The following is a 27575-nucleotide window of genomic DNA, read 5'->3' as shown; positions in this document are numbered from 1 at the left end:
TTCTCCACTCTCTTCCCCTTTCTTCCTTTCCTCCTCTTTTTTTCATCCCCCCTTTTCTCTCCTCCCTCTTTTCTTCTTCTTTCTCTCTTCACATTTCTTTCTTTTCCCCTCCTTTCTCTTTCCTCCTCTTTTTTCCTCTTTTTCTCCCTTTTTATTCCCCCTTCCCCCTCCCCCTTTTTTTTTACCGGGGGGGGGGCACATGCTTACTGTATATTGACACAACCAGTAGGTAGCTGGGCTAGGCTTATCTCAAGGCACAATATTTTTGTTTGTTAAAGTGTCAAATTAGGGTCTGTGCTTGCAGACTACCAATTCTCCACGTATATCTGTTTTGGTATTTGATTCTGCTTGTCTTTAAGTTGATTTGTGACCAATGGGAAAAGGGTATCTTTACCTCTTACCTAAAAACCCAAAGCCCAAACCGCCACTCATCATATAAACTTATGTCCAAAATATGTACTAAAATAAGTACATGTATATGTCTTAATAAATGACAACTGTAACTATTATTGCATAGTCAATGAAAGTATTTCAAATGATGTCACATGTTTAATTCGAAATTATTCATTTTATGATTCACTGAAATTGTATCAAGAAGCCCCTTCCCCATCCATTTGGATGAATTTATAGGCCAACAAATGAATTTGAAGATGACATTGCGAGGTCAAGCTTTATTGTAGTGATTAAAAGAATATTTAAAAAAAAAAAGTAAAGTTGTAAGAAATTCATCGCATAGATAAGGGCCTATTCCGTTTCCTGGACCCCATTTTCACTCACTTCCTAGACCGTTCCACTGGTCTCCAGTTCTTATTTGCAATTTGTATTAGTCCTGTATAATAATAATATGCCAACTAGATCAAGACCAAGACATAGTATGAAGAAAACGCAGGAGTCTAAAGTCCGTTTCTATGAGCTAGCTATTTTGATTGTTTACAAGGCATGGTGAGTATATGATTATCAAGGAGTAACTGTGTATTCTGCTTCGCTCCTACCCCCCCCCCCCCCACCACCACAAACCCACACCCCCGGACTATCCACTCTAAATCCCTTTTAAGTTATTCCACCAAATGGCATGATTCCCGGCACAACCATCCCCCCCCCCCCCCCAAAAAAAAAAAAAAAAAAAAAAAACGCGCGCCCTCACTCCTCTCGCTTTTGTTCCTGGTCACTCACATGCCTCTCTCTCGTACTCTCTCTCTCTCTCTCTCTCTCTCTCTCTCCAGATGATCCATTACTTTATTATCCATTGTTTGTCCTGCAGTAGATTGGATGTTTGGACCAGATAAATAAAAAAAAACACACAAAAACTTACTGGACATGATCTTCGATAGAAACCACAATTCCCATTTGTCGGGTCTACTTACCCGGATTTCCTTATTTTTCTATACACTATACATTTTCTCCCAAAATTGTTTTGCACACGTTATTTTTTTGTAATCTTGAACATTCATATTTCAAGTTTCGTTGGATTCTGTGAGAATTTAATCTCCCAGATCTCTAGTTTATCTTTAACGTCGCGAAGGAGAAGAGCTAGGGGATTCCAGATTCCATGAGAAATCACAATAATTTAAACAAGTTTAAGGTTTCTCTTAAAACGTATTTATTCAATGTTAAAAGTGTACACCCATTAACTCAGCCTCCAACACTACATGTACTTCTTTGCTTCTAAGTGGATTTTCTTATTTGTATGACTTTTTCTTGTAATTCTTTCCTTTCTATTTATAGCGCATAGGGACATGCTATCATGTAATGTGTTATGCGCTATAAAAGAACAGAGTATTATTATTATTATTATTATTACATCTTTTCTATCTCTCCCTCTCTCTCACTCTCTCCCTCTCTCTCTTTCTCTTTGTCACACACACACACACACACACCCACACACCCACACACACAAACTCTCTCTCTCACTATCTTTTTCTGTCTCTGTCTCTTTCTCTGTCTCTCTCTCACTTTCTGTCTCTCTCTCTCTCTATCTCTCTCTCTGTCTCAATTTCACGATCATAATTTTGGTTGGAAACTCTTGTGCACTCCACCCCAAACTTCTTTCTCTCTCTTTCTCTCTCTCTCTCTCTCTACTCTGCGCATTTCCGTTGAAACAGGCTAGTAACTCCATTGTTGAAATTAATTTGCAAGGTGAATAAATAGAAAAATAGAGAATGCCACATGTCGTTCAACTGCATTGACTGTTACCGGCATTCCCAACTCTTGCCTGCATTCTCAAAGCACACACAGGGACAAAACAGAGGTTTTGTTTCCGCTTCTGCATAATTCGAGTCGCTTTTATTTGATTTTATAACAAATATACATATTTAGACCAACATGCTGTCAGCACTTTCCTTTTTTCTCGCGGTCGCCGTGGTCATCACAATAGGTGACACATCCGCTGCCACCGGCAATGACAACGGTGACGACCAGGAACTGCTGCTTCTCGTCGTGTTCGATGGATTCCGGTACGACTACCTCGAGAAGACGGCTACGCCCAACTTCGATCGCCTTGTCAACATGGGTGCCAAGCCGGCGGGCATGACCCCGGCCTTTGCCACCAAAACATTTCCTGGACATCACACCATTGCTACCGGTCTCTACCAAGAGAACCACGGAATTATAGGTCAGTATAATTACTTAAAAAAGATATATAGCTACGGTTAGAATAACCCATGAGCATGGCAACTTACTGGCCGGTATAGTGTGTATATTTAATATGTTGTGTTCAACTTAACTGTGAATTGGAACGATCTTTGACTCACTGTACTTTGGCCTTCTGATGCATTTTTTTTGCAGACGATTTGATTGAATGGTTTTGTTGACCACAAAAATTAGTTGTATAATGAATCTGATTCCTTTATAAATCTCCTACTCTACGCAAATAACTTAGTATATAAGTTACCAAATGCTGACAAGATTACTTCGATTCGAGAGTGTTTGAGTCTCAGCAAGTTAAACGTTTGTATTATTATATAACAGAATTTCTGTTTGTCACACCTTTTGGTTGTGAAACAAAGCACATGCAAATAATTAGAAATAGGTTTAAATATTATCTAAAAGACAGAACGAAAACAAACGAATTCAATCTTACAAAGAAGTCATTTATGGATTAAAGAAAGTGAAAGCCTACCACACTTCAGAATTAATATTATTAATATTAATAAATATCAGACTTGACATTTTCATCCTTTCCTGAAAGCTGATAGTCGAATTAATTTATATTAGAAAAAAAATACCAAAGACTGTACAATGGGAAACTCTACATGGCACACTTTTAGGGGATCACTAGGTTTGCATAAAGTGATTTTTGCGATTTTAAATTGATGTTGATGACGATAGTGATGAAGATGGTGTCGACGTTGTTTATGATGGCGATGCTACTGGTAGTAGAGATGATGATAATGAAGACGATGATGGTGATGTTGTTGTTAATGGTGATGTTATGATGATGATGGTGGTGTAGATGATGGTGGTGATGATGCTGATGGTGAAGATGGTGATGTTGATGATGATGATAATGATGAGAAGAAGGAGGATATGGTGGTGGTGGTAATGATGATGATTAGGATAGTGATGATGAGGATTATGGTGGTTTTGATGATGGTAATGGTGATGATGATCAAAGTGGTTATGATGATGACGATGGTGTTGATGATGGTAGTGGTGATAATTATCATTGAGATGATGACGATGATGATGATGATGATGACGGTGGTGGCCTTTATATGACTTATATCTGTCTATAGCGCCGGTGTTCATGGTATCCACCATTGCATGGCGCTCAAACTTCAACCTTAGATCCTGTCAATCACTACGTCATAGAAATTTCTTTTTTTTGTTAAAGACAACTTATCAGTAAATAGGTTTTAATACAATTAACTTTCATATCATTAAGGCGCGAGTATCGGTCTTCATTTTAAAAACATGATAGAGCAAGATCAATATTGACTTACTACTGAATAAACTGACTACTTCACGAAACTGAGTTTTGCAAGTCAACATCTTATAAATCATTAATTTTCTAAGAGATAATGATACATATAAAATGATGTATGCACACTAACCTGCAGTATAAAATGTTTGCCTACATAATGTTGAAACGCAAGGTGAAGAAACAAGGTGAAACCCCTTTCTTTAACCCTTACAGAGGATTGTTTGGTTACCAGGTTACTTAATAAATAGATGTTTTTGTTATCGTTTGAAAATTCTATTGATCTATTCGCTAATGATGAATCACAAATCTTATCTGAAAATCCGCATCATAGAGTGTGACAATAACGTAGTTCAACAGTCTATCGTTAATATTAACGAATGTTTATGATTGCTTCGACTGTTATGAGTGATCATAAATTAATACTAATTTTGCTCGTTTCTTAGTGATAGCAAAATGAAACAAAAAATAAGACTAGGTTTGGTTTGGTTTTATTGTCCGTATAAAAATTCAAATACATACAAGAATACAATTGACAAATAATTCAAATCGTGAATTAAAAAAACGGCTATTCAGCTATTCGGCTATTCAGAGCCATTATTAAAATGGCTCTGTTCTTCCTAGAGGTCCAGAAAATGACTACTTCCTGATATAAAGTAAGAGTTTGTGTAATTATTTTCTGATGAATTGATGATTGAAGATCAATGACTTATGATTACTTTAACGGACTCGTACACTTTCCTGGACGCGTATCCACTTTTCCAATCAGAAAATAGTCCACTATTGAAAAATGATATGAAAAATAGGATAAGTAGTATCCAGTTAAAATAAGGATTTTCCACTAAACCCGTTTTCTCCGCCCCACCTCGCCTACTCCCTCCTCTTCCCTCTTTTCTCTCTCCCTCTATCCCCCTTTATTTCTCTCTTTCTCTCTCTCTCTCTCCCTCACTAACACTCAATTTTCAGTCCATCCCACCCTCTCTCTTAATATTTTGATTCCCCTCTCTACCCCCCCCCCCCTTCGCCCCTCACTATAGCTCTTTTCCATTCTGCCTACCTCCCCTCCCCCTCTAATGTTCCTACTTCCCCTCCCTCTCTGCCCTTCCCAGCTATAGGAAGACATCGTAATCCAGGAAATACTATTTTGTACTCGTTTTATGGGGAGAAAGAACAAAAATATTGATGATCCGCTGAACAGAAAAGATTGGTTCTCTTTACGACAAGCCTTTTGAGTGGTTTCAACTTGTCATCATTCATATTGCAAACCGTTATAATGTTTATAAATACAACCAAATACATATTTACAGTTCGGTGTGTCATACCGACATCATAGATTTGTTCGCATACACTGTAAGCAACCTTTTCTCATTTTCCTGCTCAAATGCATCATATTATTTGTATAATGCAGGGCAAAAGGGCAACAGGTAACTTGAATGAAACGGCTAAATATCACTATTGTCCACCATACTTCATGTAAAAGAGCCCCAATTCTTTTGACAAATATGAAAATCTGTATCGCCCAAACATGAAAAGCTTTCTCGCCCAGCCCTTTGGTTCTCAAATCAATCAAAATTTGAATATTTCTCTTTCTGTTACCAGGGAACCTCACGTTTCAATGTCACATATTAATTCTCTATTTCACACTTCCAATGTCTGGAACGTGGCACGGAGAAACAATCGCTCGGCAAAGAAGGGGTTGCGACTTTGCAAAACGATATTTATATTACTTTTCAAATATTAGTATTACACGCTTTGAGTTGCCATTGTTCACGATTTAGGCGTTTCAATGTACCTGTGTATAGTTTGTTTTGTCTTGACAAAATAATGTTATACAATACACACACTAATATTCATGAATCGAGATTTTCTTGCCCCATTTTCCCGTTCCATCTGGCAATATTTATTGCAATGCGCGAATTATTTATCCGAGACAGAACATGAATTGCTAAACACACCCACATTTATCAATAACTGATTAAGCAAGATAACGATGTTTCATGCCTATACAATTTATGATTATGGAGGTGCAGTGACTAAAACCGAGCTATTGTAGTTCCTCTTTGATCAAGACATACTCTCTCTCTCTCTCTCTCTCTCTCTCTGTCTCTCTCTCTCTCTCTCTCTCTCTCTGTCTCTCTCTGTCTCTCTCTCGCTCTCTCTCGTGTCCCATTCTCTCTCACCCCTTCCCTATCTATCCCTCTTCGTCTTACTTGCACACCCTCCTCGCCTTTCCATTTTGTTTAACACGACAAGAAAACATAATGCAATGTAGTCTTATAGCCTATAGGCAGGGGCATCGGTCTATAATTATTTTTTGAACATATTTTATTTAAAGGCCCACTGAACAACTTGTATCTACTTGCGCCCTCTATATAACAAACAATGCCTAATCGGTGACCATTAGTCCCCATGATCCTCTTTTTCTTATGTTAACTGAGAGCTGAGTTGATGAGATAACCACCTGTCCAGTGACCTTGCAGGGCGCTCTAATCCCTCCTGTAAACTATGGCAGATAAGCTTTAATAATTATTATTATTTATTTATTTATTCTTTTTGACCGAAGAATACACTGCAAAATACACTCATTCAAACAACTGATAGTAGTTGGTTGGTTGGTTGTTTTTATTTTCCGTATAAAAATTCAAATACATACAAGAATACAATTTTACAAACATAATACAAATCAAGAATTAAAAACGGCTGGAAAGCTCTATTCAGAGCCTTTATTAAAATGGCTCTGTTCTTCCTAGAGGCCCAGAAATAGAGGATTAAACATAGAAATAAAACACAAAATATTACGAAAATATAACATTACATAATCTAAAACCCTCTATATCACATTATGAATACGACTGCTACCATCCCTTCCCCCTCCCCGTTCACACCAAAAGTGTATACGTCGTACAATATAGTGTTTAATAGTCATGATTTCCTTGTATATGTACCTCAATTCTACTTCGTCTTTATGATCCAGGAAACAACATGTACGACCCCGAGTTCAACTCGACGTTCGGCCAGGCCAATAACGAGCCCCGGTGGTGGAACTACGGAGGAGAACCGATCTGGGTGACGAACCAAATCAACGGTGGTCGAACCGTCTCCGTCTTCTGGCCCGGAGATCGTGTAAACATCTCAGGCATGACGGCCACCTATCACCAGCCAGCCTACGACGGATCGTTCCCGAACGAAGACCGGATCGATCTGGTCGTCGGATTGATGTCCAACGGGAGCGCCAATCTAGGCATACTCTATTTCAGTGAGCCGGATAACACAGGGCACCTGCAAGTGAGCAAAATTCATGCAATATGCAACATCGTTAAGACTAAAATAATAAAAAACACGTGTGGTAGAAATCATAGATGTGGAAAAGACTTAATGTAAACAAGATTAATAAGAAGGTGATTTACATATCAAATAAAAAACAACAAGTTTAAACAGACGCGGATCCACGGCCCCCCCCCCCCCCGGCAAAAAAAAAAAGTTTTTTAAAAGACGGGCCCAACCCCTGGCAAAAAAGGGGAGAAAAACATGGTAACCACAATTTAACCTTAACCCCCCCCCCCCCCCCCCCGCTTATTCGCCGGCCGGCTGATCTGCTGATTCGCTGCTAAATATTTTTTTCACGAATTGAGCCCCCCCCCCCCCCCACCCCCTCGCCGCCGGCTGAGTTTAAATGATAGTTATATTAAAAAGAACCAAAGGTGAATGTGTTCTATTTTCAACCTGATATCCAGTGTTGGATTTCTTTATTGTTTTCTTTTTTTTTAATGAAAGGGTCCAGAATCAAACGAGACTGCCAACAGTATTGCTGACTGTGACGAAACCCTCGGGTACCTCCTGGAAAAGCTGACCGAAGCCGATTTGCTCGATGACGTCAATATCATCGTGACCAGTGACCACGGCATGGCGTCCGTATCTCCAGACCAGACGGTGTTTCTCGATGACTACGTTGACAGGAGTCTGTACTTCTACACCAACAATGACCCCGTATTCGGTTTATGGCCATATGACGGTTTGTAGACACAACGATGTTATGAAGGTTTCATCATGATTTTCGTTTAATATATAATAATGATGCCAGCACATGAAGCCACAGTATTACAATTATTCATGTATATCTAAATCTATTGTTCCATCTTTGTTTTGAGTGTGATACCCCACCCCCCCCCCAAAAAAAAAAAAAAAAAAAAAAAATCAAGCTAATAATCACCTGTAAGGGACAGGAACACTTATCGAGAGAAAATGTTGCATTTAAAACATTGATTAATACAAATCTAAAAATCGGCCCGAGAATAGCACCTTGGGGCACGCCACTTCATATTTCTCATTTTTCATGACAAGCTCAACAGTGTTTAACGCCAGGTTGAGTATAAAATGTACACCAAATTATTTCCTTTTCTAAATCGTTAGACTACAATCTTTCTGTTATACATTCCACCTCGCATTAACCCTTTAGAAAACAGCACAGAGGAGCTGTACGACGCTTTGAAAGATGCACATCCCAATATGGACGTTTACCTTAAAGCGGAAATTCCTGAGGAATATCATTATCGGGACAACCGGCGGACTAGCCCCATTCTTGTGGTCATGGAGGAAGGATGGCATGTTTGGACCAACAGTTCTATCGAAGGAAACTGGCAAAGTAATTTCTATATTTCTTAATAACTATATGTTTCTTCGACGATGTTGTTCTTTGTCTTATTTATAAATCTATCTTTGACTAACGCATCATTTATGTTTTAGGGATGGCATTTTTATGGAATGACATAAAATTTATTGGAAAATTGAATTTCACTTTGCAGATATCTCTTCCAATCTTTGCTTTTAAATTAAGTTTAACTAGAGAAGAGTGATTCGTCAGGATTATTCCGACGTTATTTGTTTATTGTATGTTGTACACGATAACCTTGGAGTGCTAAACAAAATTGGTCGATTGTTGAGAGTATAGTAAACAAATGAATAATAATAATAACAATTAAAACAAATATTGAATACAAATATTTATGAGTCCTTTTTGTAAAACGCTTGCCCGTTTAATAATCCTCTTCCATCATTTAAACATGATTGGTCATCATTTTAATTAATTTGCAACCAATGGCTCTCTATATTATACATAGGATACAAGGGGAATCATGGCTTCTTGAACACCCTTGAGAGCATGCGTTCCATCTTCATCGCCTCTGGCCCCGCCTTCAAATCAAACTACGCGTCCAATGATTTACTCGACGCTGTTGACGTGTACAACTTGATGTGTCACTTGCTGGCGGTTGACCCCGCACCCAACAACGGCACATTCAGTCACGTGGAGCCTCTTCTGGCCAATGAGGGGACAGGAACCTCTCCAGAAACTGCAGAGACGACGCTTCAGATGACGACAGAAGGTTCAGGCGGTCGTATAGCGTATTCTGCACATCTTCTGTCGCTTGTTTTTGCTATTTTTCTAGCGTTTTACTTTTAATCATAAACATTTTCCTCCAATTATTAGTTTGATTTATAAGATGAACTAATTCATTATTGATTTAAGATATCATTAAGATAAACACCAATTCATTTAATTACTTTTAATATCAATACAAGATGAATATTGCAAGGACTTAACGTCTAAACCTATTCTTAACATGTGTGTAACACTTTTCGTATACACAATGTATTTCATTGACCCGTGTGTGATTTTAGTATCAATCTTTGCAATTTTTTTCTGAAATGTAAAAGGAAAGACACTTACACCGGGGGAAAGGGAATTAAACTAATTATTGATTTAGACTTTGATATTTACTTATGTTGCCATTGAATGTATTGTGAGAAGATTCTGACAAATTAATACATAAAACACAAAAACACCCACCCCCCTACATGTATATAGATCGTAACCTAAGTAATAATACTGCTCGTAAATTTCATACATGCTTATTAAAATGATATTCAATATTTTAGAAAAATATTTTTAGCTGTCTCATGAACTCATTTTGATCGACCTAATTATTATTATCAAAGTTCAGAAGGTGATTTTATTTTTCTTCTGGAAAGTTTAATTCGTGCATCGTATGAAGTGTATAGAATTACTTATTTTTAATTTGTGTTACAATTTATATTAAGTAATGTATGAAATAATTCTATTACCCCCCCCCTCCCCCCAGGTCAATACCTTCAAACTTTAGGAAATGGGTCGATTTAGTGTTGGTGTTGTAAGTGACAAAAACTACGGAAGGGTATGCTTTATTCATTTAGAAAACTCAAATGGAAGCGAATTTACAAAACTAAAACAAATAAATAAGTGTACAAAAATAGACTGAAATGATGACTCAAAAGCGTGGCGCATTGTAGTGTTTCAGAATACTAAATGTCTGTTGTAAACGTGTGTACATTTTTTGAGGTCAAAATTAATAAGAGACTTATGAAAGAAATTCATTGATTCGCATTTACTATTGCTCTAATGATTGATATACTGGTTGGATTTCATTTAACACTCTATTGAACCTTGAATATACTTATTTTCATTTATTGTTGTATCAACCACAATGGAATTCTGCAGCTTACTTATAAAAATGCTGACAAATGACTCTCAGATGATTATGTATCTGACTGAAATGTTTTTATGTTATAGGTATTTTTCTGCCTGAATATCTGATAAATAAATTGACTTAAATCATAAATTTCTGCATGCTATTGTCTTATATACTTATTTCATTCGAGCTAATTGTGATTTAGACATTTCATAAAGTGCATGTATCCGTTGTCCTCTGGTATATTTTACCCTTCATATCCAATGGCGCTTTCAGTAGGTAAATCTACCAACTTTGACATTTAAACTGTGGATAAATTCAGATAAATTGACCTTTTCCGTTCAAGCAAAATTTGAAAACTGAATACATAAAAAAGAATTTGGAATTGCAATAATTCTCATGGCTCTCAAAACAAATAACTACAAATAACATAAATAACATAACAATGTAATATGATTTAACCTCTCTTTTGAGTCAAAAGAGAGGTTAAATCATATTACATTGTTATGTTATTTATGTTATTTGTAGTTATTTGTCTATGATATGTTAATGTAGTGTTATATTTTATACAAATGTGAGCCGTAAGACGATTTTTATGCCTTCATTTTATTTTGTGCATGACAATAAAGAAATTCAATTCAAATTCAATTTAATTCAATAGTGGAGATGGTCTTATACACTAACAGTAACACTAAATCTGGATAATTCTTCATTAATAAATGATAATCAATATATCGACAACTCAAGATAATTAGAGGTGGATCCTCGTGTGGAACAGGCACGCATCATGACGCAACATTTATTGATATTATTACGTAATCGTTACGTAACTGACCGCCCCATTCATTGCCCAGGGTTCTTGCAATGCAGTTACTGTACGGATGTATTGGCCTTCAAATGAGATAGATCCTCGACTGATTGGGGAATGGGATTTTGAAACATCGTCTCAACAAAAGGTAAGACTATATTTATATTTGTATTTATACATTTTCAGCTCATAAACTTATTATATTTGTAAGAGTTTTCTTTAGAAGTGAGAATTTTTTTGGCATGTAAACCATTATGCAAATCGATAATCCAGTGCATCTACACAAGTCATATTGATCTGCAAGATTCACTATGATCCATGCACGTGCTACTATACCCACAGGACGCCGAATGGTCTTGCATGTACATCGTAACAAGTACACTTGGGCACTGTAAAGTGAGTTCTACTATTCTGAAACTGTATTAGTTTCATGTTCAATCATTTCCTACAAATACATTGATAAAATCGATCTTTAATTGCGGCAATACACGTCACTTGCTATCCTGCTATTTTTTCAGGACGCTTGATACAACGCATATTCTTTGATCTCAATCCATTTTCTCCCACTCTATCCCCTTATCTCTCTCTCCTCTTCTCTCTCTTTTATTTCTTGTTTTTACCCCGCATGTTTTTTTTCCCTTCTATATCCTCTCTCTCTCTCTCTCTCTCTCACACACTCTCTCCCCCTCTCTCTCTCTCTCTCTCTCACACACACACTCTCTCCCCCCTCTCTCTCTCTCTCTCTCACTCTCCCTGCCATCCCTCCTTTACCCCATGTCCTTACATCTTTCTTTCTCTCTCTCTCTCTCTCTTATTGTCTCTTTTCTCTGTTCTGTTTTACCCATCTCGTTCTTTCCACTCTTCTTTCCCTCAATCTCTCTAGTCCCTCCCCCTCTTGCTCTCTCTCCCCCCCCTCTCTCTCTCTCTCTCTCTCTCACACTCCTTTCCGTGCTCCCTTCCTCTTTCTATCATCCACTCTACATCTCTCCATGCAACTTCTAAACGTTCTCCCTTCTCTTTTTCTTTATTTCTCACCCCCCCCCCTGGCGCTAATCGCCACTTGACCCAATTCGCAGTCTCCATTATGATTTTTATCCCTGTCCCTTTAGAGCAATAATCCCTTTCCCACATACAATGTTTGATTCTATAAAAAGCCTATATCTATGAACAAATATATACTTAAGATAATTTAGGTAAACCGGAGATAAATCTGTTTGAGCGCATCTTCAATGTTCTAAGAACTTGTTGCTCCAACGTAAACATTGCAGTAAAACGCACAGAGCTAAGATGTGTAAAACAGTAATAAATAAGCCTGCAATCCTAGGTTCTGCGTTTTAAGTAACATTTTGAACTGTAATATGCCCCAGATCTATTGTGCTTCCACCACATGTTATCACCACAGAATTACATGGAAGATAGAATATTGTACCTTTGCTTTATAGTTTCTCAGAAGAAGAAAAAAATCGGAAGCTTTAAAGATATAACATTGATTTCATCCAAGACCTTATGATAAAAATCCCAGAATCGTTCGAAAATAATTATACTGCTTAGATTAGACTGATTAAAACACTAAAGTGTTAATAATTAATAATATCAAGATAACAGTGTTTATAGGATGTGCTTGCATGGTTGTCTGTAGCCTGTTTAAAAATACAGGTCGTTCCTTCGCGGTGGAAAGAATGCAATGAAGTAGGCTTACGTTTTAACAATCAATGACCGTTGCTGTTATTGCCTTCTAAATTCTGATTATCATGTTTTTTGAACATTTCTTTGAAATTTAAGTAACGTTTCTCCCTTTTTCATTTATCTTAAAAAGAGGCTATTACAATCCATAATATCTTTTATTAGTTCCCCCCCCCCTTTTTTCCTCTCACTCTCTCTCTTTGTATAATGTGTGTGTATGCAGGTGCGTACGCAGGTTTAAAAAAAAAAATTGTGTTCGAGGCAAAAAAAAAGTGTTGCTCCCCCCCCCCTTCTCCAAGCCACTTAACGAAATATCTGAGGACGTAATTTTCCAATTTCCAGGGCCCCTCAAATAAAATATGTGCTCTTGCCCCCCGCTTATTCAGCGGCTGGCTGAGTCATTGCGAAATTTTCGGCGCGATATTCAAATTTTAAAACACCCCCTTGAACAAAGTCCTGCGTACGCTACTGTGTGTATGTATGTGTTTCTCTCTCTCTCTCTCTCTCTTTTTCTATGTTTCTGTAATATAGTCATCATAGTTACGTGATGATTATGGATAGTAAAAGCACTGTCAAGGTGTGACCTGTTAAATTATGATTGTGACATCGATAAACACTATATAGTGCGAATGAAAATAAAAATCTTCTGATGTATAAATATCGGGGGCTGTCACTCTCAAAGACGACAGTTGTTGCGAGATTCGTAAAATAATCATTCTCTCAATAAAGCAACTACATTTTTGACAACAGTCCTTTCTTTATTATTATAATTGTCCCCTTTTCAACTACTTCCTATTTGTATCTACTGTTCTTATGCGTACAATATACATCAATGACAAAGCTAATGAGTAACAATATAAGGCTTACCAAACGTTTGTTCTGTAATTTTTTTCCAGCTAACATTTTCAGCACTGAATCATCTTATAAACTATGGCTAAGAATTACCAATCGGGGTTTCACGAGGAAGGCCCAATCACGTCATTCATAGACAGAATTTCAGATGTTTACAACTCAACTCTTTCAAAAGGAGGTAAGTTATTAATTCGTGAATTTTACTCGACCCTTTTTTCAGATGATACAACAAGTACTTTATGACACAACACCATGTAGGCGGTATCAAAGAAAACGCTTTTCACTTAATGAAATACGGAAATAATAGTAACCATTTATTTCCTCGTGTGTTTGGTAAACGCATATAGATCCCCTCCCCTAAAACGATAAATGTTTCAATTTAGGAGGGAAAGCATCCAATCGATGATGATTTCGCTTCAAGATATAGAATTAGCCCCCCCCCTTTTTTTTTAGCATTTCAGAATGTATTTATGTACAATTCAAATAACTTCATTATTAATTAAACGTCTTCAAAATCACCCTTCAAATAAAGATATTTTCCGAAAGACAGTAGAGATATAAGAACACGATATCATTTGTCTGTGACGTTATCATGACATTTGTTTTTTAAAGAAAACAATCTTAGATTCTGCAACATCAGAACAGGTGACGTAAAATTAACCAACACAAGAATTATGCTTAATCGTCAAAATCCCATGTTTTCTAATTATACCAGATGCAAGGGTAGAGGAATGGCCGCTGATGCAGTCCCCGTTGCCATGCGCTATCATCCTGGTTGCCTACTTCATCTTCCTCCATGTTGGCCCTAAGATGATGGAGAATCAGAAACCCTTCGAGCTTAAGCCGGTCCTGGTTCTCTACAACGCCGCGCTGGTCTTGCTTTCACTCTACATGTGCTATGAGGTGGGGAAAATATTTGTATACTAACGATTTTTAATTTGATATTAATTTTGTTTACAGCGCACCTACCCAATACGCAAGGTGCTCAGGCACTCCGATATTACCCCGGCTCTGATAGTCTACCGATTTCGGTGCTCACACCATTCAAGGAATCCCTTCTTACCGATACGCATTTGACACCTGGGTGGAAAATTGTAAATGGAGATTAATGTCCTGCTAAAAGGACTTTTAGTGCCGCGGCGAGACTCGAACCGCAAACCGAGTGATCCACAATCTGACGACGTATCCACTAGACCACGACGCCTCTACATTTTTGAAGGAAATGCATTTTTAGTGAGAGGATAAAAAATAATTGAAAGACTATTACTTGACAGTGGTGTGGTCGAACTATTTGAAATACGGAAGACTGCAATAAACGACCTGCCCAGTCTTTGACATTTAAGAACTGGGGAAGAAAAGAAATTACCCTTTTAGAGCTAGATATTATGATTATGGAATTACATAATGCTTTGAGGAACATAATAAACATAATAATTTTAATTAATAGACAGCTTAACCGAACAAGTTTGTAGGCCTGAACAGCTCAGTGTCAGCGTATAGCTTGACAATTTGCCACTTTCTATCATCTTTCATTATATGTTAAAGATCACAAATGACCTCCTCCGTTTCATCCACTCTTTTACATGTTAATGGTTAAAACGTATCGATAATGTTGGTAATATCTAACATCATTGTTGTTCCCTGTAGTTTCGGATGTCATCCTTGCTTGCCAAGTATAACTACATGTGTGATCCTGTCGACTATTCAAATAACCCACTCGCGTTGAGGGTGAGTGCCTTTATGTTTATCATAGACCTTTCCTAGCTTTTTTCTTCTCCCCCTCTCTCTCTCTGTCTCTGTTTCTCTCTCTCTCTCTCTCTCTCTCTCTCTCTCTCTCTCTCTCTCTCTATCTCTCTCTCTCTTCCTCTCTTGCTGTATACAACACGAACTCGTACTGAAATGTAATAAAATGTGTATTTAAGATGAGAATTGAGATGAGGACGAGGAAAAATATCAAATTATATTTAGGCAAAGTCAACAAGTAATTAAGTGCGTTTCAATTCCTTTGAGCATGTTCAGAAAATAGAGGTATAGAATATGCATAAAATTCAACATAACTTCTATTATGCCATTAACCAAACAATAATTAACCCTACAGAGATAATACGGCATTGGTGACGTCATATCTATGGTCTCTCCACAGATGGCGAGTGTGTGCTGGTGGTATTTCTTCTCCAAGATCATCGAGCTCCTCGACACCGTCTTCTTCGTCCTGAGAAAGAAGAACAACCAGGTCACCTTTCTTCACGTCTACCATCACAGCACCATGATCGTCAACTGGTGGCTGGGGGTTAAATACATAGCCGGTGGACAATGTAAGTGATCAGGAGGTTGTGTGTGCCAGATGATCCAGATCCAAATACAAAGAAACCTCATGATTTTATGATTATTTACTATTATTTAAATTTGGAGGTTCTTACTTTGTCGCCGTGAACGTGTGATGATACCTCAGCCAAATTGCCCACCGACTTAACCCTAAGAAGGCCGGGCTATTTGAGGTCTTAATACGGCTCCCGGGGGGGGGGGGGGGGTATTATGCCCCCCCTAAGATCTCGTGAAACGGCCGATCGCCGTGAAAATTTGCACGCTTGTCAGGTAAAGTGTATAGAATACTATGGTAAATTTAATTTTTTGAAAAATTCACTCATTTGCATATTTATGGTAATTTATGCAAATAAGGTCATAAAATTCAAATTTTTAGGAAAAATTACCTTTCCATATGTTTTGTACACAAATCACGAAAATGTTAGTCAACTACGTGTTAGTTCCATCGATTGTTTCTCTCGTTGGTGCCGTTGTGGTATAAACGCTGTAAAACCTCAAATATGCGAACGAGAACTAAAGGCCCGGTCACACAGAGGGGACGCATGGGGAACGCACGGCCAGCGCATTGGAAATTTGCCATTTTGGCCAGTGCGTTGTCGTGCGCCCAACTTTTGTCGTAGCTGACACCAAATTCATAGCGTGTTGCTAGCGCGCTGAGCGCATACAGGGCGCATACAGTGCGCATACAGACCGTACCCAGAGGCTGGTCTAGCGCGCTCAACGCACGTCTGGCGTGCCTTTGGCGTGTACATTCATGCGTCGAGCTCCGCGCACACTTTTGAGCATGCTCAAAAAATCCCGACGCACACAGCGAATGACGACGAATGCATAGCGCTGGTCCAGCGTTGGTCCAGCGCGCTCGACGAACGAGTAACGAGTGATGACGCACGCCTAGCGAACGACAACGCACTGGCCAAAATTGCAAATTTTCCATGCGCCGGCCGTGCGTCCCCCATGCGTCCCCTCTGTGTGACCGGGCCTTAAGTGAGGCATACCTCAGCCAAATCGCTAACCGACCTATCACTTGCCGATCTCGACCATTTTGGCGTTATTTGTCTATGGCTCATCGTCAACGAAACAGAGTTAAGTCTTTTGTCAATTCTGTCTGTTGCTACGGCAGGCAGCCAGTGAAAACGAATTCGTTTAATGAAATTATGGAAATACAAGCCTTACTTTAAACAAACAGAACTTTGTTATTCCTAGCTCATTTTTTTCTGGTTGACGTGTCATATAAAAGGGCAGGAACTGAAACTCAATTACCGTCCGCCAAATGACTTTTTTGTTTTCTCTCTTCAAATTGCTTCATATTAGTTGCGTCAAATGAAAGAGGAGGATCTAAGCTTTACCAATATGTGTCATTTATGAATTATAATTGTGATTAAGTTATGATAAAACATTGATAATTCTCGGGTTTTTTTTATAGGACGCACTGTATATAGTTTGTTCTGTTTCATTTGCGTAAACATTCATGCTGCTTTTTTTTATTATGTTGTTATTTTTGTAATCATTCCGAAGATTATATAGTATCGTCGATAAAAAGGTAGAATATAAGCAAATAATGCATCACCAGGCCCATTAATTAACGTGTTTTTTTTTCTCTCTCTCTCTTGCAGCTTTCTTTTTAGCGATGTTCAACTGCTCTGTGCATGTGATAATGTACACGTACTACGCCCTCTCCGCCCTTGGACCGCACATGCAGAAATATTTGACATGGAAAAAATATCTTACACAAATACAGCTGGTAAGATTATATTATTTAAGGTCCATTCCGACGCTTTAACAGTGGTGGCGTGGGGGAAAGCCCTCCCATCAACTTATGGGAAATGTCTAAGAAGATGTTTTCAGGAGTTGAAAACACAATCTCTCTATTTTCTTGCAAATATATTTCAAACATTAAAAAAAAAAATCATCTTGCATCACCCATAAACCTCATAATAATGAGCAGGTTGTTAAATTTGCTAGTGAAATATTCCACTTTCCTGGTCCTTGATGTCGGGGAGGTTGTGCCTCTGAATTTCCCGCGTAAAATTTCGACACAAGTGTATAAATATGCTTTCATTTTCCACAAAAGATAGTTTTCATCTTTCCTCAAACACTCATTAATTTATTCACACTCTTTTTCACTTTTCTTCTCGTTTCACCCGAATGAGAAAATGCAGGAACTAACGATGAATATACTGTACATCCCAATTATTCATTTTATGTTTTTGTACCCAAAGTGTTATTCATCTATACTGCAACAATGAGCTTCATAATTCTTGAATTTGTTGAATTTACATAAACTGTAGAGGGCTGTTATAATTGAGAATAGCACTGTTATTTTCAATTGTTCTTTATATTTTCAGACACATTTAATGAATAACTAATATTTTTGGTGTGTATCATGGTTAATAGAATGGTATAGGTTGATTTTCAGTTTCTTTTCTTTTGTAATTGATATTTATCATCATATCTTTTTTTAAACATAGGTCCAGTTCTTCCTGGTTTTATTCCACACCGGTTTCAATATCTTCGTTGAATGCTCGTTCCCAAAAGGATTCAACTATGCCGTCTTTCTCTACGCGATATCCATGGTTCTCCTCTTCGGCAACTTCTACAGTAAATCGTACAGGAAGAAAGAAAAGACAGAGAAGGCCAAGTTATAAGCCAAAAACATGATCAATAAGCCAAAAGACATGAATAATAAGCCAAAAGACATGGATGATAGGCCAAAAGACATGAATGCTAAGCCAAAAGACATGACCAATAGTCAATGTGCCTTGTATTACAGTTGGAGCACTGTGGTGTATTGATGAAGGTTCCTGAATCCTTTGCGAGAGGACTAGTCCCGGGTTTGATCCTTACTTACATCCAGGCTTGGACGAGGCATTTTGCCCATATTTGACTCTCTCGACCCACTTGATGGGGACCTGACATTTCTTGGGTCATACGGGCTTGTAGAGAGAGCAGTATCGATATTAATGTGGTTTACTTGGGCGAATAACACCAAACAATCATTCAATTGATTATTTGATTTGATTTGATTTGATTTTCTTCTGCATTCATGTAAGTGCACAGTTTTTCGATAACAATAGTAATATAAAGTACAATAATTATTTTTCTGACAATGAATCATAAATAAGCAAATACATATATATTTAACTTGTTATTTATGAAATGATATGATTAACTGTCATAAATACTTAATTTCCTCAAATATTTAAAAACATTACCGGTATACAATTATTTGGGTAGGGAAGAACTGTCATTGTAAGCAGATTGTTTGATAATACGACAGCCCCATACATAACGGATAGGTAATTAGAAATACAAAATTTGATGATGGTAATATTGACAATACAGATGAGGATGATGATGATAATTATGATGAAGATGATGATGATGATGATACTGGTGATGATGATGACGATGATGATAATGATTCGAATGAAAGAAGATATGACACTATGATAAAGACTGAAGAGTTGACACAGAAATGTTACCTTAAATATACTGATAATAACATCGTTTTATTATACTTACTTCCTTGTACTTTTCCTTCTCATTAATTTGAAGGCTATTATTAATACCCACATAAAGGGACCATCACTGTATCGTCAGAGTGGATTAATCATTTCAATTACTTTTCTATAAATGTTGTTGTTTTTTAAGTTGTATTGACAACACCTTAAATCAAACAATAACAGTCGGTAAATAGTGTATTGATTGAGAAATCTAGTTTTATTGACATTGGTATACGAGTCAAATCTATTTATTTTCTATGTGTAATGTTGTAATATCAACTGAATATAAAAGTAGTGAAGTAAACATAGCATTCATTCTCAAGATCTGGTATTTCTTTTTTCCAAGGCTCCTTGTTTTATTTATGATTGTCATGTAAGACAACGCAGGTGTTTTTATTTACAGTTAAATTCCACCCCAATAAAGAAAATATTGTTTATGCCTAAACCCACTATGTTCGTTTTGCTTCTAAGACTCCTATAAATTTAATTACGGACTTTTACCAACACTAATATGAGTGACACTAATGGCAATGACGAACATTCAAATACCCATCATGCAGAAAAAGGCTACCTGCATGGTTTTATTATAGCATTATGATAGCAATATACAATGCAGTGAATCATAAACTAGAAGTATATTGCAGTGTTGTATATATTTACATGCTATGGGGGTCAAATCTTATGGGTGAAATGGGTTTGCGATTTTAGCCATCGAGCATATAGCATGAGGGTCAGGAAGTAATATTGATTATTAGGAGAGTTCGACCAACCCGGTTAAAGTTGGGTACATGGCGATTACTGCTTCGTTGGGCAAGCATAACAGAAAAGAATATACGCCACGTTGTTATACCAGCTAAAACCGAGTTGGTCAAACTCTGTGTTCAGATGACTCTGATGAGGAAAACTCACCCCGCCCCACATCCCTCTATGTCCTATACCAGTCCTTATACTCTGAACTACACCGTCATTTTCCTGACCATGTCGTTTGTCTTGTTTTTGTTTCGTTGGGTGGGGGGGGGGGGGGGGGGTAAACAGGATAAGCTTACCACATAAAGTCCGTTTACTCTTCAGCTCAATGAGACCCATCAAAACATCGGAAAAGGTGTCTCCAATATCAGGGTCAGGTATCATGTCTTTTTAATAATAAAAATACAGGATGTCCTTATCACGTAATTTATAAGTTGATAGCAAGTGGATTGATAGTAGGAGGGTTGCGTGACATAATTATGAAGTGGTCAAATTAGATTACTTCCTTCGTTGAAGTATGAACAGAGAGCGTTTGGTTTAGGTTACATCTTTTATCTACATCTTTTTAGCTGCCCGAGCCTGAAAAATGCACCGGCGGTCATACGATGGCTTAAGATGCCCTCACGAATGGCCCGATGTGTTTACGATCAGAGCCGAATTGAAAATTTTCCTTCATCGTGTGTCCATTTTATGTCAACTTCGGGACAGTGTGACGCGGGCATATATCGGGCCATTCGTGAGGGCATCTGAGGCAATCGTGTGAACGCCAGTCGATTTCTCAGGCTCCGGCAGCAACTTCGTGAGCGGTGGCAAAATCTTTGGCTTGCCAAAAAATTGCCCGAAGACCTTGCGAAGGTCCAATTTCGTGTTGTATTCGTGAGTCCAGGTTGCCCTTCGTAAGGCCATCGTGAGGGCATCATGTCATATCGTGTCATTTTCGTAATAACTTCGTGTGATCATCGGTGCCATCGGGCACTTTTCGCCTCACGAAGACAATACGAAGGAAACAAGAAGCTGCCCGAATGTCTTCGGAAGGCAACACGACTACGTGTAACCCTCGCAATGTCATCGTGTAACCATCGTATTATAGTACGATGACATCCAGATGGGACCACGGTGTCGGCGAAGACAGACGAATTTAAGTAGCTCAAGCGTTTCCCATGTGTCATGGTAACGTGGACATATGTTGCAATAAGCTATATTTCTCGTATCTATCCTGAATTTGTTTTTCACGTTCAATGTATAATGTTATGCAATGTTTTATATTTAATTATGTGTTTTTAATTTTGTTTGTAAACTTTGTTTGTAATTCGGCTAAACGCCGCGATGAAAGTTTTATTTGAAATAAACCATTTTTTAATGAATGAATAAATGAGTATAAAAAGCCAGCTTCATAGCCAGAGGCTTTTTTAAGTACCCCCAAAGTTCCCTTTTTTACGGAGGAAAAGTGCCCCTATAAGTATAACTTCGTAAAAAGTGCCATTTTTTCCAGAGCAAAGGGTCCATTTAAAAGTGCCTATTTCACTTTTGACAAGTGCCCCCTTCACCTCTGATAGTAACCCTATTCTATTTGAGAGGTGCCTCTTTTACTTTGACCAGTGCTTCTTTTTATTTATAGGAAGTGCCTCTTCCCCTCTTAACAACTACCCACTTTAACTCCCATAAAGCACACATTTTATCTTCACGTGTGCCCCTTTTCCAATCTAATAATTGCCCCATTTTCCGTATAAGTACCCCCCATTAAAACAAAAGAGCTCCTTCCCCTTCCTAACTATTAAAAGTGTCTCTTTTCATTCTCATAAGTACCCCTTTTCATATTAAGTCAGTGCCTCTTTTCAGGGGCGATGAATGCCCCTTTACACCTCTGACAATTTCCTTTTTAACAATGATACGTGCCCCTTTTTCCTTTCTAATAAGAGACCTATCTCCTTTTCATTGATTCCCAGTTTCAACTCTTATGAATGCCTCTATCAAAATCTGATTGGTGCCCCAATTCCGTCGACAAATGTCCATTTACCATTCTCATAAGTGCCTTTTTAATCCCTGGTGAGTGCTCCTTTTCAGGTATTAGAAATAAGTGTCTTATCCTTTTCGATAAGTGTCCCCTTTTCCTCTCTTTTTAAAGGTGCCCCTAATTTAAAGTGAATATTTAAGGGCAATTTCTCCCAAAGCTCGCTTGCTACACTCACTCGCATTGATTTCATAGATGATATAATTATGTTACATATCAAAGGTTTTTTTCAGTCTTCCGTTATGAGAATGTGACTATAACCCCATCAGCATTGGATTTAATTCTCTTTATAAGATGTAATTTTTTGCACTGCGACCTCACAAATCTTTACATTTTCCTCGCTCGCATTTGAATATTCAGACCATCATACCCAACTGCAAAGTATGATGCTTAAACAATATATTGTAGGATGTACAAAGAGAAATAAATATTGAAAGCATCCCTGTTAAGTTAACCACAATGTATATGTGTACATACCAATGTCTAACAAATTGTATATATTCGATTTGAGATTTCCCTTCGTAGGTGCTTTTTTTTTTTTTTTTTTTTTACCCGAAAGTGCCCTTTTTTGTTTGTCCCATCCCCCAATTTTTGAAGTCGGTCCGACGCCCCTGCTCTAAGCATCATTAATTTCCGATTAGCAATTGAATTTCCCACCGTTGGTCGAAGGTTTTATACCACCCGGGGGGGGGGGGGGGTCACGTGACGCCTTAATAGCAAGCTTTCGATTTAGGCACCCGACGTCGGCTACTACGAGGTACTGGAACGTGAAGACGTTGCGCAACTCACGTCAGTTCCCTTCGCGGCAGTGCTTTCGATTTTTCACGTCGGTGCTTTCGTTGGTCACGTGACCAATTTTTTTAGATCAGGTGATTAAATCAGCATAACATAAGAAAAGGTGATAGAAGGAAGAAACAAAGAATAAAAATAAGGAAAGATAGAAAGAGGAAGTGATAGAATGATAAAAACAAAGAATAATATAAGAGAAGGGGACAGAAGAAAGAAACAAAGAGTAACACAAAGAGAGACAGAAAGTGATAGAATGATAAAAACAAAGAATAATATAAGAGAAGGGGACAGAAGAAAGAAACAAAGAGTAACACAAAGAGAGACAGAAAGTGATAGAATGATAAAAACAAAGAATAACATAAGAGAAGGTGATAGAAGGAAGAAACAAAGAATAACATAAGGAGAGACAGATGAAGTGATAGAATGATAAAAACAAAGAATAACATAAGAAAAGGTGATAGAAGGAAGAAACAAAGAATAACATAAAGAGAGTCAGAGGAAGTGATAGAATGATAAAAACAAAGAATAACATAAGAGAAGGTGATAGAAGGAAGAAACAAAGAATAACATAAGGAGAGACAGAGGAAGTGATAGAATGATAAAAACAAAGAATAACATAAGAGAAGGTGATAGAAGGAAAAAACAAAGAATAACATAAGGAGAGACAGAGGAAGTGATAGAATGATAAAAACAAAGAATAACATAAGAGAAGGTGATAGAAGGAAGAAACAAAGAATAACATAAGGAGAGACAGAGGAAGTGATAGAATGATAAAAACAAAGAATAACATAAAATAAGGTGATAGAAGGAAGAAACAAAGAATAACATAAGAAAAGCCGATAGAAAGAGGAAATGATATTATTATTATTATTATTATTATTATTTATTCGACCATTCATATATAAAAAGCACAAATACAATACAGCATAGCAAGAGACAAGTACATGTACATAATAAGGATTAACAAACAAAGAGATAAAGGGAGCAGCAAGTGGGTCAGGGTGCACAAAAGTGAAAAAAAAGTTTATCACTGTTGCCCGGAGGCATGTGCCCCCACACAAGCTACTCCCAGTACATAATTAAAAATTCTTTAAATAAAATATTGCACATGATAAAAGGGGGAAGATAACAAAATGAGATGGAATAAAAAATTGCATATAAAAAAGTTAATTTAAAAAATGATTTAAAGAAAATATTTAAAAATGCTACAATTTACAAACAATTTATACCTCCTCAATTCTGAACATTCAGCATAAATATAATCCTAAAAATCTTTATTACATAAGCTGCATGAAATAAACATAGCATTCAAGAATATTATTCTATGAAATTGAGTATAACTGGCAAGGTACATATAGGCATCATCCTGATCAAGAGCAGGCATGCAAAGGATTTGAAAAAATATGTAATAATACAGTGTGAATTTTAATAAGCAAAGTACTGGTAGGCTTCCAAAATAAACATTATGAACAGAATGGTATACATGATATTGCAACAACAGCATGTGTATATATTATTATTGAAAATGAATCTGGAAAGACTGGAACATAAATAGAGTTCATCATAATATAACCTACATTAAAAAAGAATCAACACTACATGGATATACTGGATAAATTAAGATAAAATTACAAGATAAAAACCTACCAACAGGAAATAGTTTCAAAGCCACATATACATATATGTACTCAACATGATTGTATGCTATGATATATGCCTGACAGGCAATGGCATTCAGGAGAGAATTATAGGATAAGGAGCAAAATGAGAGAACAGAAGGTGTGGGAAAGGGAGAAAGAGAAAGGAAAGTCTATAGAGAACAGAGGAAATGGGTAAAGAGGGAAGGCTCTGATAATACACAATTCTTGTATTAAACATGACCTAGAGAATAGAATCATATAGTGTAATTAAGTTAATGAAGTACATCAGACAAGAGAAAACAAAAGATCAGGTAACCTAATCAGGAAACAAGATTGAGAAAAAAAGAATAACATAAGGAGACACAGAGGAAGTGATATAATGATAAAACAAAGAATAACATAAGAGAAGGTGATAGAAGGAAGAAACAAAGAATAATATAAGGAGAGACAGAAAGTGATAGAATGACAAAAACAAAGAATAACATAAGAGAAGGCGATAGAAGGAAGAAACAAAGAATAATATGAGGAGAGACAGAAATTGATAGAATGACAAAAACAAAGAATAACATAAGAGAAAGTGATAGAAGGAAGAAACAAAGAATAATATAAGGAGAGACAGAAAGTGATAGAATGATAAAACAAAGAATAACATAAGAGAACGTGATAGAAGGAAGAAACAAAAAATAATATAAGGAGAGACAGAAAGTAATAGAATGACAAAAACAAAGATAACATAAGAGAAGGTGATAAAAGGAAGAAACAAATAATAACATAAGGAATGATAGAAAGAGGAAGTGATGGAATGATAAACACAAAGAATAACATAAGAGAAGGTGATAGAAGGAAGAAACAAAGAATAACATAAGGAATGATAGAAAGAGGAAGTGATAGAATGATAAAAACAAAGAATAACATAAGAGAAGGTGATAGAAGGAAGAAACGAAGAACAACATAAGAAAAGCCGATAGACAGAGGAAGTGATAGAATGATAAAAACAAAGAATAACATAAAAAGAAGAAACAAAAGATAGCAAGAGGAAATAATAGAATAATAAAAACAAAGAATAACATTGTAGTGACTTGACCTGCATTTGTAGATATTGTCTTGTCTTTATTGTGTTGCTTGAAGTCTAGCCTTTTATTCCATTGTCATTCATGTCTTTAGTGACACCTGTTACATTACTAGAGTGCCACACATACTTATTCTGGAAAGCACATTCCACACCCTATGGGTTGGGATGTGCAACCACCTAATGTACTGGTATAGCTTATACTGTACAGGCACATTACACTTGCTTGCTTTATTTTGCCACACCTATTTTTATCACTTCTCCTGAGCTGTTCATATAGAGCACACGTATTCTAGAGAGTCGATCTACAGCAAAGCTAATTCAGCTTCATCTTAATTCTTGTCCTATTTCTTCGCTTGTTTCTCTACTCGGTTCTGAGGCCTTATTACTTTATAGAATTTCTAATGTTTCTACGAGACAAGGTAGGAAAGAAATCTATTTCTATTTCTTTTATTTAGGTGATTAAATTCCCTAAACTGGTGACCCCGACGTGATCCGAACACGCAACCTTCTTTTTGAGGGTTGATGCAGTCAAGGGGCCCCTTAAACCTCCTTACAGGGGGCCTTTCGAGTCATTCAACGCTCTGACAAGTTTTTTTTTTTACTATTGATTACAATGGTAAACGTGAAACTGTCAGTGTTGAGAGACTTAAACCAGCTTTCATTGAGCAAGATCTCCCTGCTCAATCTACAAAGGATCAAGATCCACCTATCCAAGTCCCTCGGCAATCCAACTCCGCAGACTTAGCATTGGATCCTGCATCCTTAGCATCGGATCCTGCAACCTTAGCGTCGGATCCTGCACCGATAGCATCGGATCCTGCATCGTTGGCATTGGATCCTGCTTTGAAGCAGAACACTCCCGAGATTCGAAAGACCAGGTATGGTCGGCAGGTTAGGTGGCCAGTGAGGTTTGTGGACTTTTTCGAAGTCGGGTGAAGCATATTAAACTTACTGTGTTTCAACAGTATTGCCTTGTTTTCGTATTTTCAAGTCAACATACATGTAGGTCTATATTTCCTCATCGCTTTGTTGCTACTTTTCATTCGATAACAAATCTAGAGGGGAGCTACTGTAGTGACTTGACCTGCATTTGTAGATATTGTCTTGTCTTTATTGTGTTGCTTGAAGTCTAGCCTTTTATTCCATTGTCATTCATTTCTTTAGTGACACCTGTTACAATACTAGAGTGCCACACATACTTATTCTGGCAAGCACATTCCACACCCTATGGGTTGGGATGTGCAACAATCTGATGTACTGGTATAGCTTATACTGTACAGGCAGGGGCGTACGCAGGATTTTTTCAAGGGGGGTTTAAACAAAACGAAGGGGGGTTTTAGGGGGGTTTTCTTAAAAATACACACATAAAAAATGCCAAGGGGGGGGGGGTTAACCCCCAAAACACCCCCCTGCGTACACGCCTGTGTCCAGGCACATTACACTTGCTTGCTTTATTTGCCACACCTATTTTTATCACTTCTCCTGAGCTGTTCATATATAGCACACGTATTCTAGAGAGTCGATCTACAGCAAAGCTAATTCAGCTTCATCTTAATTCTTGTCCTATTTCTTCGCTAGTTTCTCTACTCGGCTCTGAGTCCTACTTTATAGAGATTATATAAGTTTCTTCGTCTTTACTTAATTCGCGAAGAAGCGTCATTATTTTGTACATGGTCTTACATATTCTTTCTACGGGTGCTGTGCAATATTTGAACTACTACTT

The 27575-nt window shown here is 37.4% G+C and overlaps 2 protein-coding genes across 2 annotated transcripts; both read left to right on the top strand.

Annotated features, from left to right (window-relative positions):
* Nucleotides 1-2068: 2068 nt before the first annotated feature.
* LOC593286 (ectonucleotide pyrophosphatase/phosphodiesterase family member 5) lies at nt 2069-10572 on the top strand. The gene is made up of 5 exons (XM_792766.5): nt 2069-2611; nt 6894-7204; nt 7694-7931; nt 8376-8561; nt 9037-10572. The coding sequence occupies exons 1-5, from the start codon at nt 2323-2325 to the stop codon at nt 9375-9377; spliced, it is 1365 nt and encodes a 454-aa protein (XP_797859.4). The 5' UTR covers nt 2069-2322; the 3' UTR covers nt 9378-10572.
* Nucleotides 10573-11277: 705 nt separating this feature from the next.
* Nucleotides 11278-19168, top strand: LOC593296 (elongation of very long chain fatty acids protein 4). The gene is made up of 7 exons (XM_792776.5): nt 11278-11378; nt 13810-13943; nt 14481-14668; nt 15413-15493; nt 15909-16080; nt 17704-17831; nt 18559-19168. Exons 2-7 carry the CDS (start codon nt 13844-13846, stop codon nt 18733-18735), a joined length of 846 nt encoding a protein of 281 aa, XP_797869.3. The 5' UTR covers nt 11278-11378; nt 13810-13843; the 3' UTR covers nt 18736-19168.
* The last annotated feature ends 8407 nt before the right edge of the window (nt 19169-27575 follow it).

This window comes from Strongylocentrotus purpuratus, unplaced genomic scaffold (genome assembly GCF_000002235.5).
Source record: "Strongylocentrotus purpuratus isolate Spur 01 unplaced genomic scaffold, Spur_5.0 spur5_scaffold_3, whole genome shotgun sequence".
Taxonomy (NCBI): Eukaryota; Metazoa; Echinodermata; class Echinoidea; order Camarodonta; family Strongylocentrotidae; genus Strongylocentrotus; species Strongylocentrotus purpuratus.
Note: the sequence above shows the minus strand (reverse complement) of the source record. Positions and strands in the feature narration are given on the sequence as shown.

Coding starts and splice junctions, on each gene's coding strand:
- LOC593296 (XM_792776.5), top strand. CDS start 13,844: ATGGCTAAGAATTACCAATCGGGGTTTCACGAGGAAGGCCCAATCACG. Junction 13,944..14,480: donor CTCAACTCTTTCAAAAGGAG/GTAAGTTATTAA, acceptor TAATTATACCAG/ATGCAAGGGTAGAGGAATGG. Junction 17,832..18,558: donor ATCTTACACAAATACAGCTG/GTAAGATTATAT, acceptor TTTTAAACATAG/GTCCAGTTCTTCCTGGTTTT.
- LOC593286 (XM_792766.5), top strand. CDS start 2,323: ATGCTGTCAGCACTTTCCTTTTTTCTCGCGGTCGCCGTGGTCATCACA. Junction 2,612..6,893: donor AGAGAACCACGGAATTATAG/GTCAGTATAATT, acceptor TTTATGATCCAG/GAAACAACATGTACGACCCC. Junction 7,205..7,693: donor ATAACACAGGGCACCTGCAA/GTGAGCAAAATT, acceptor TTTTAATGAAAG/GGTCCAGAATCAAACGAGAC.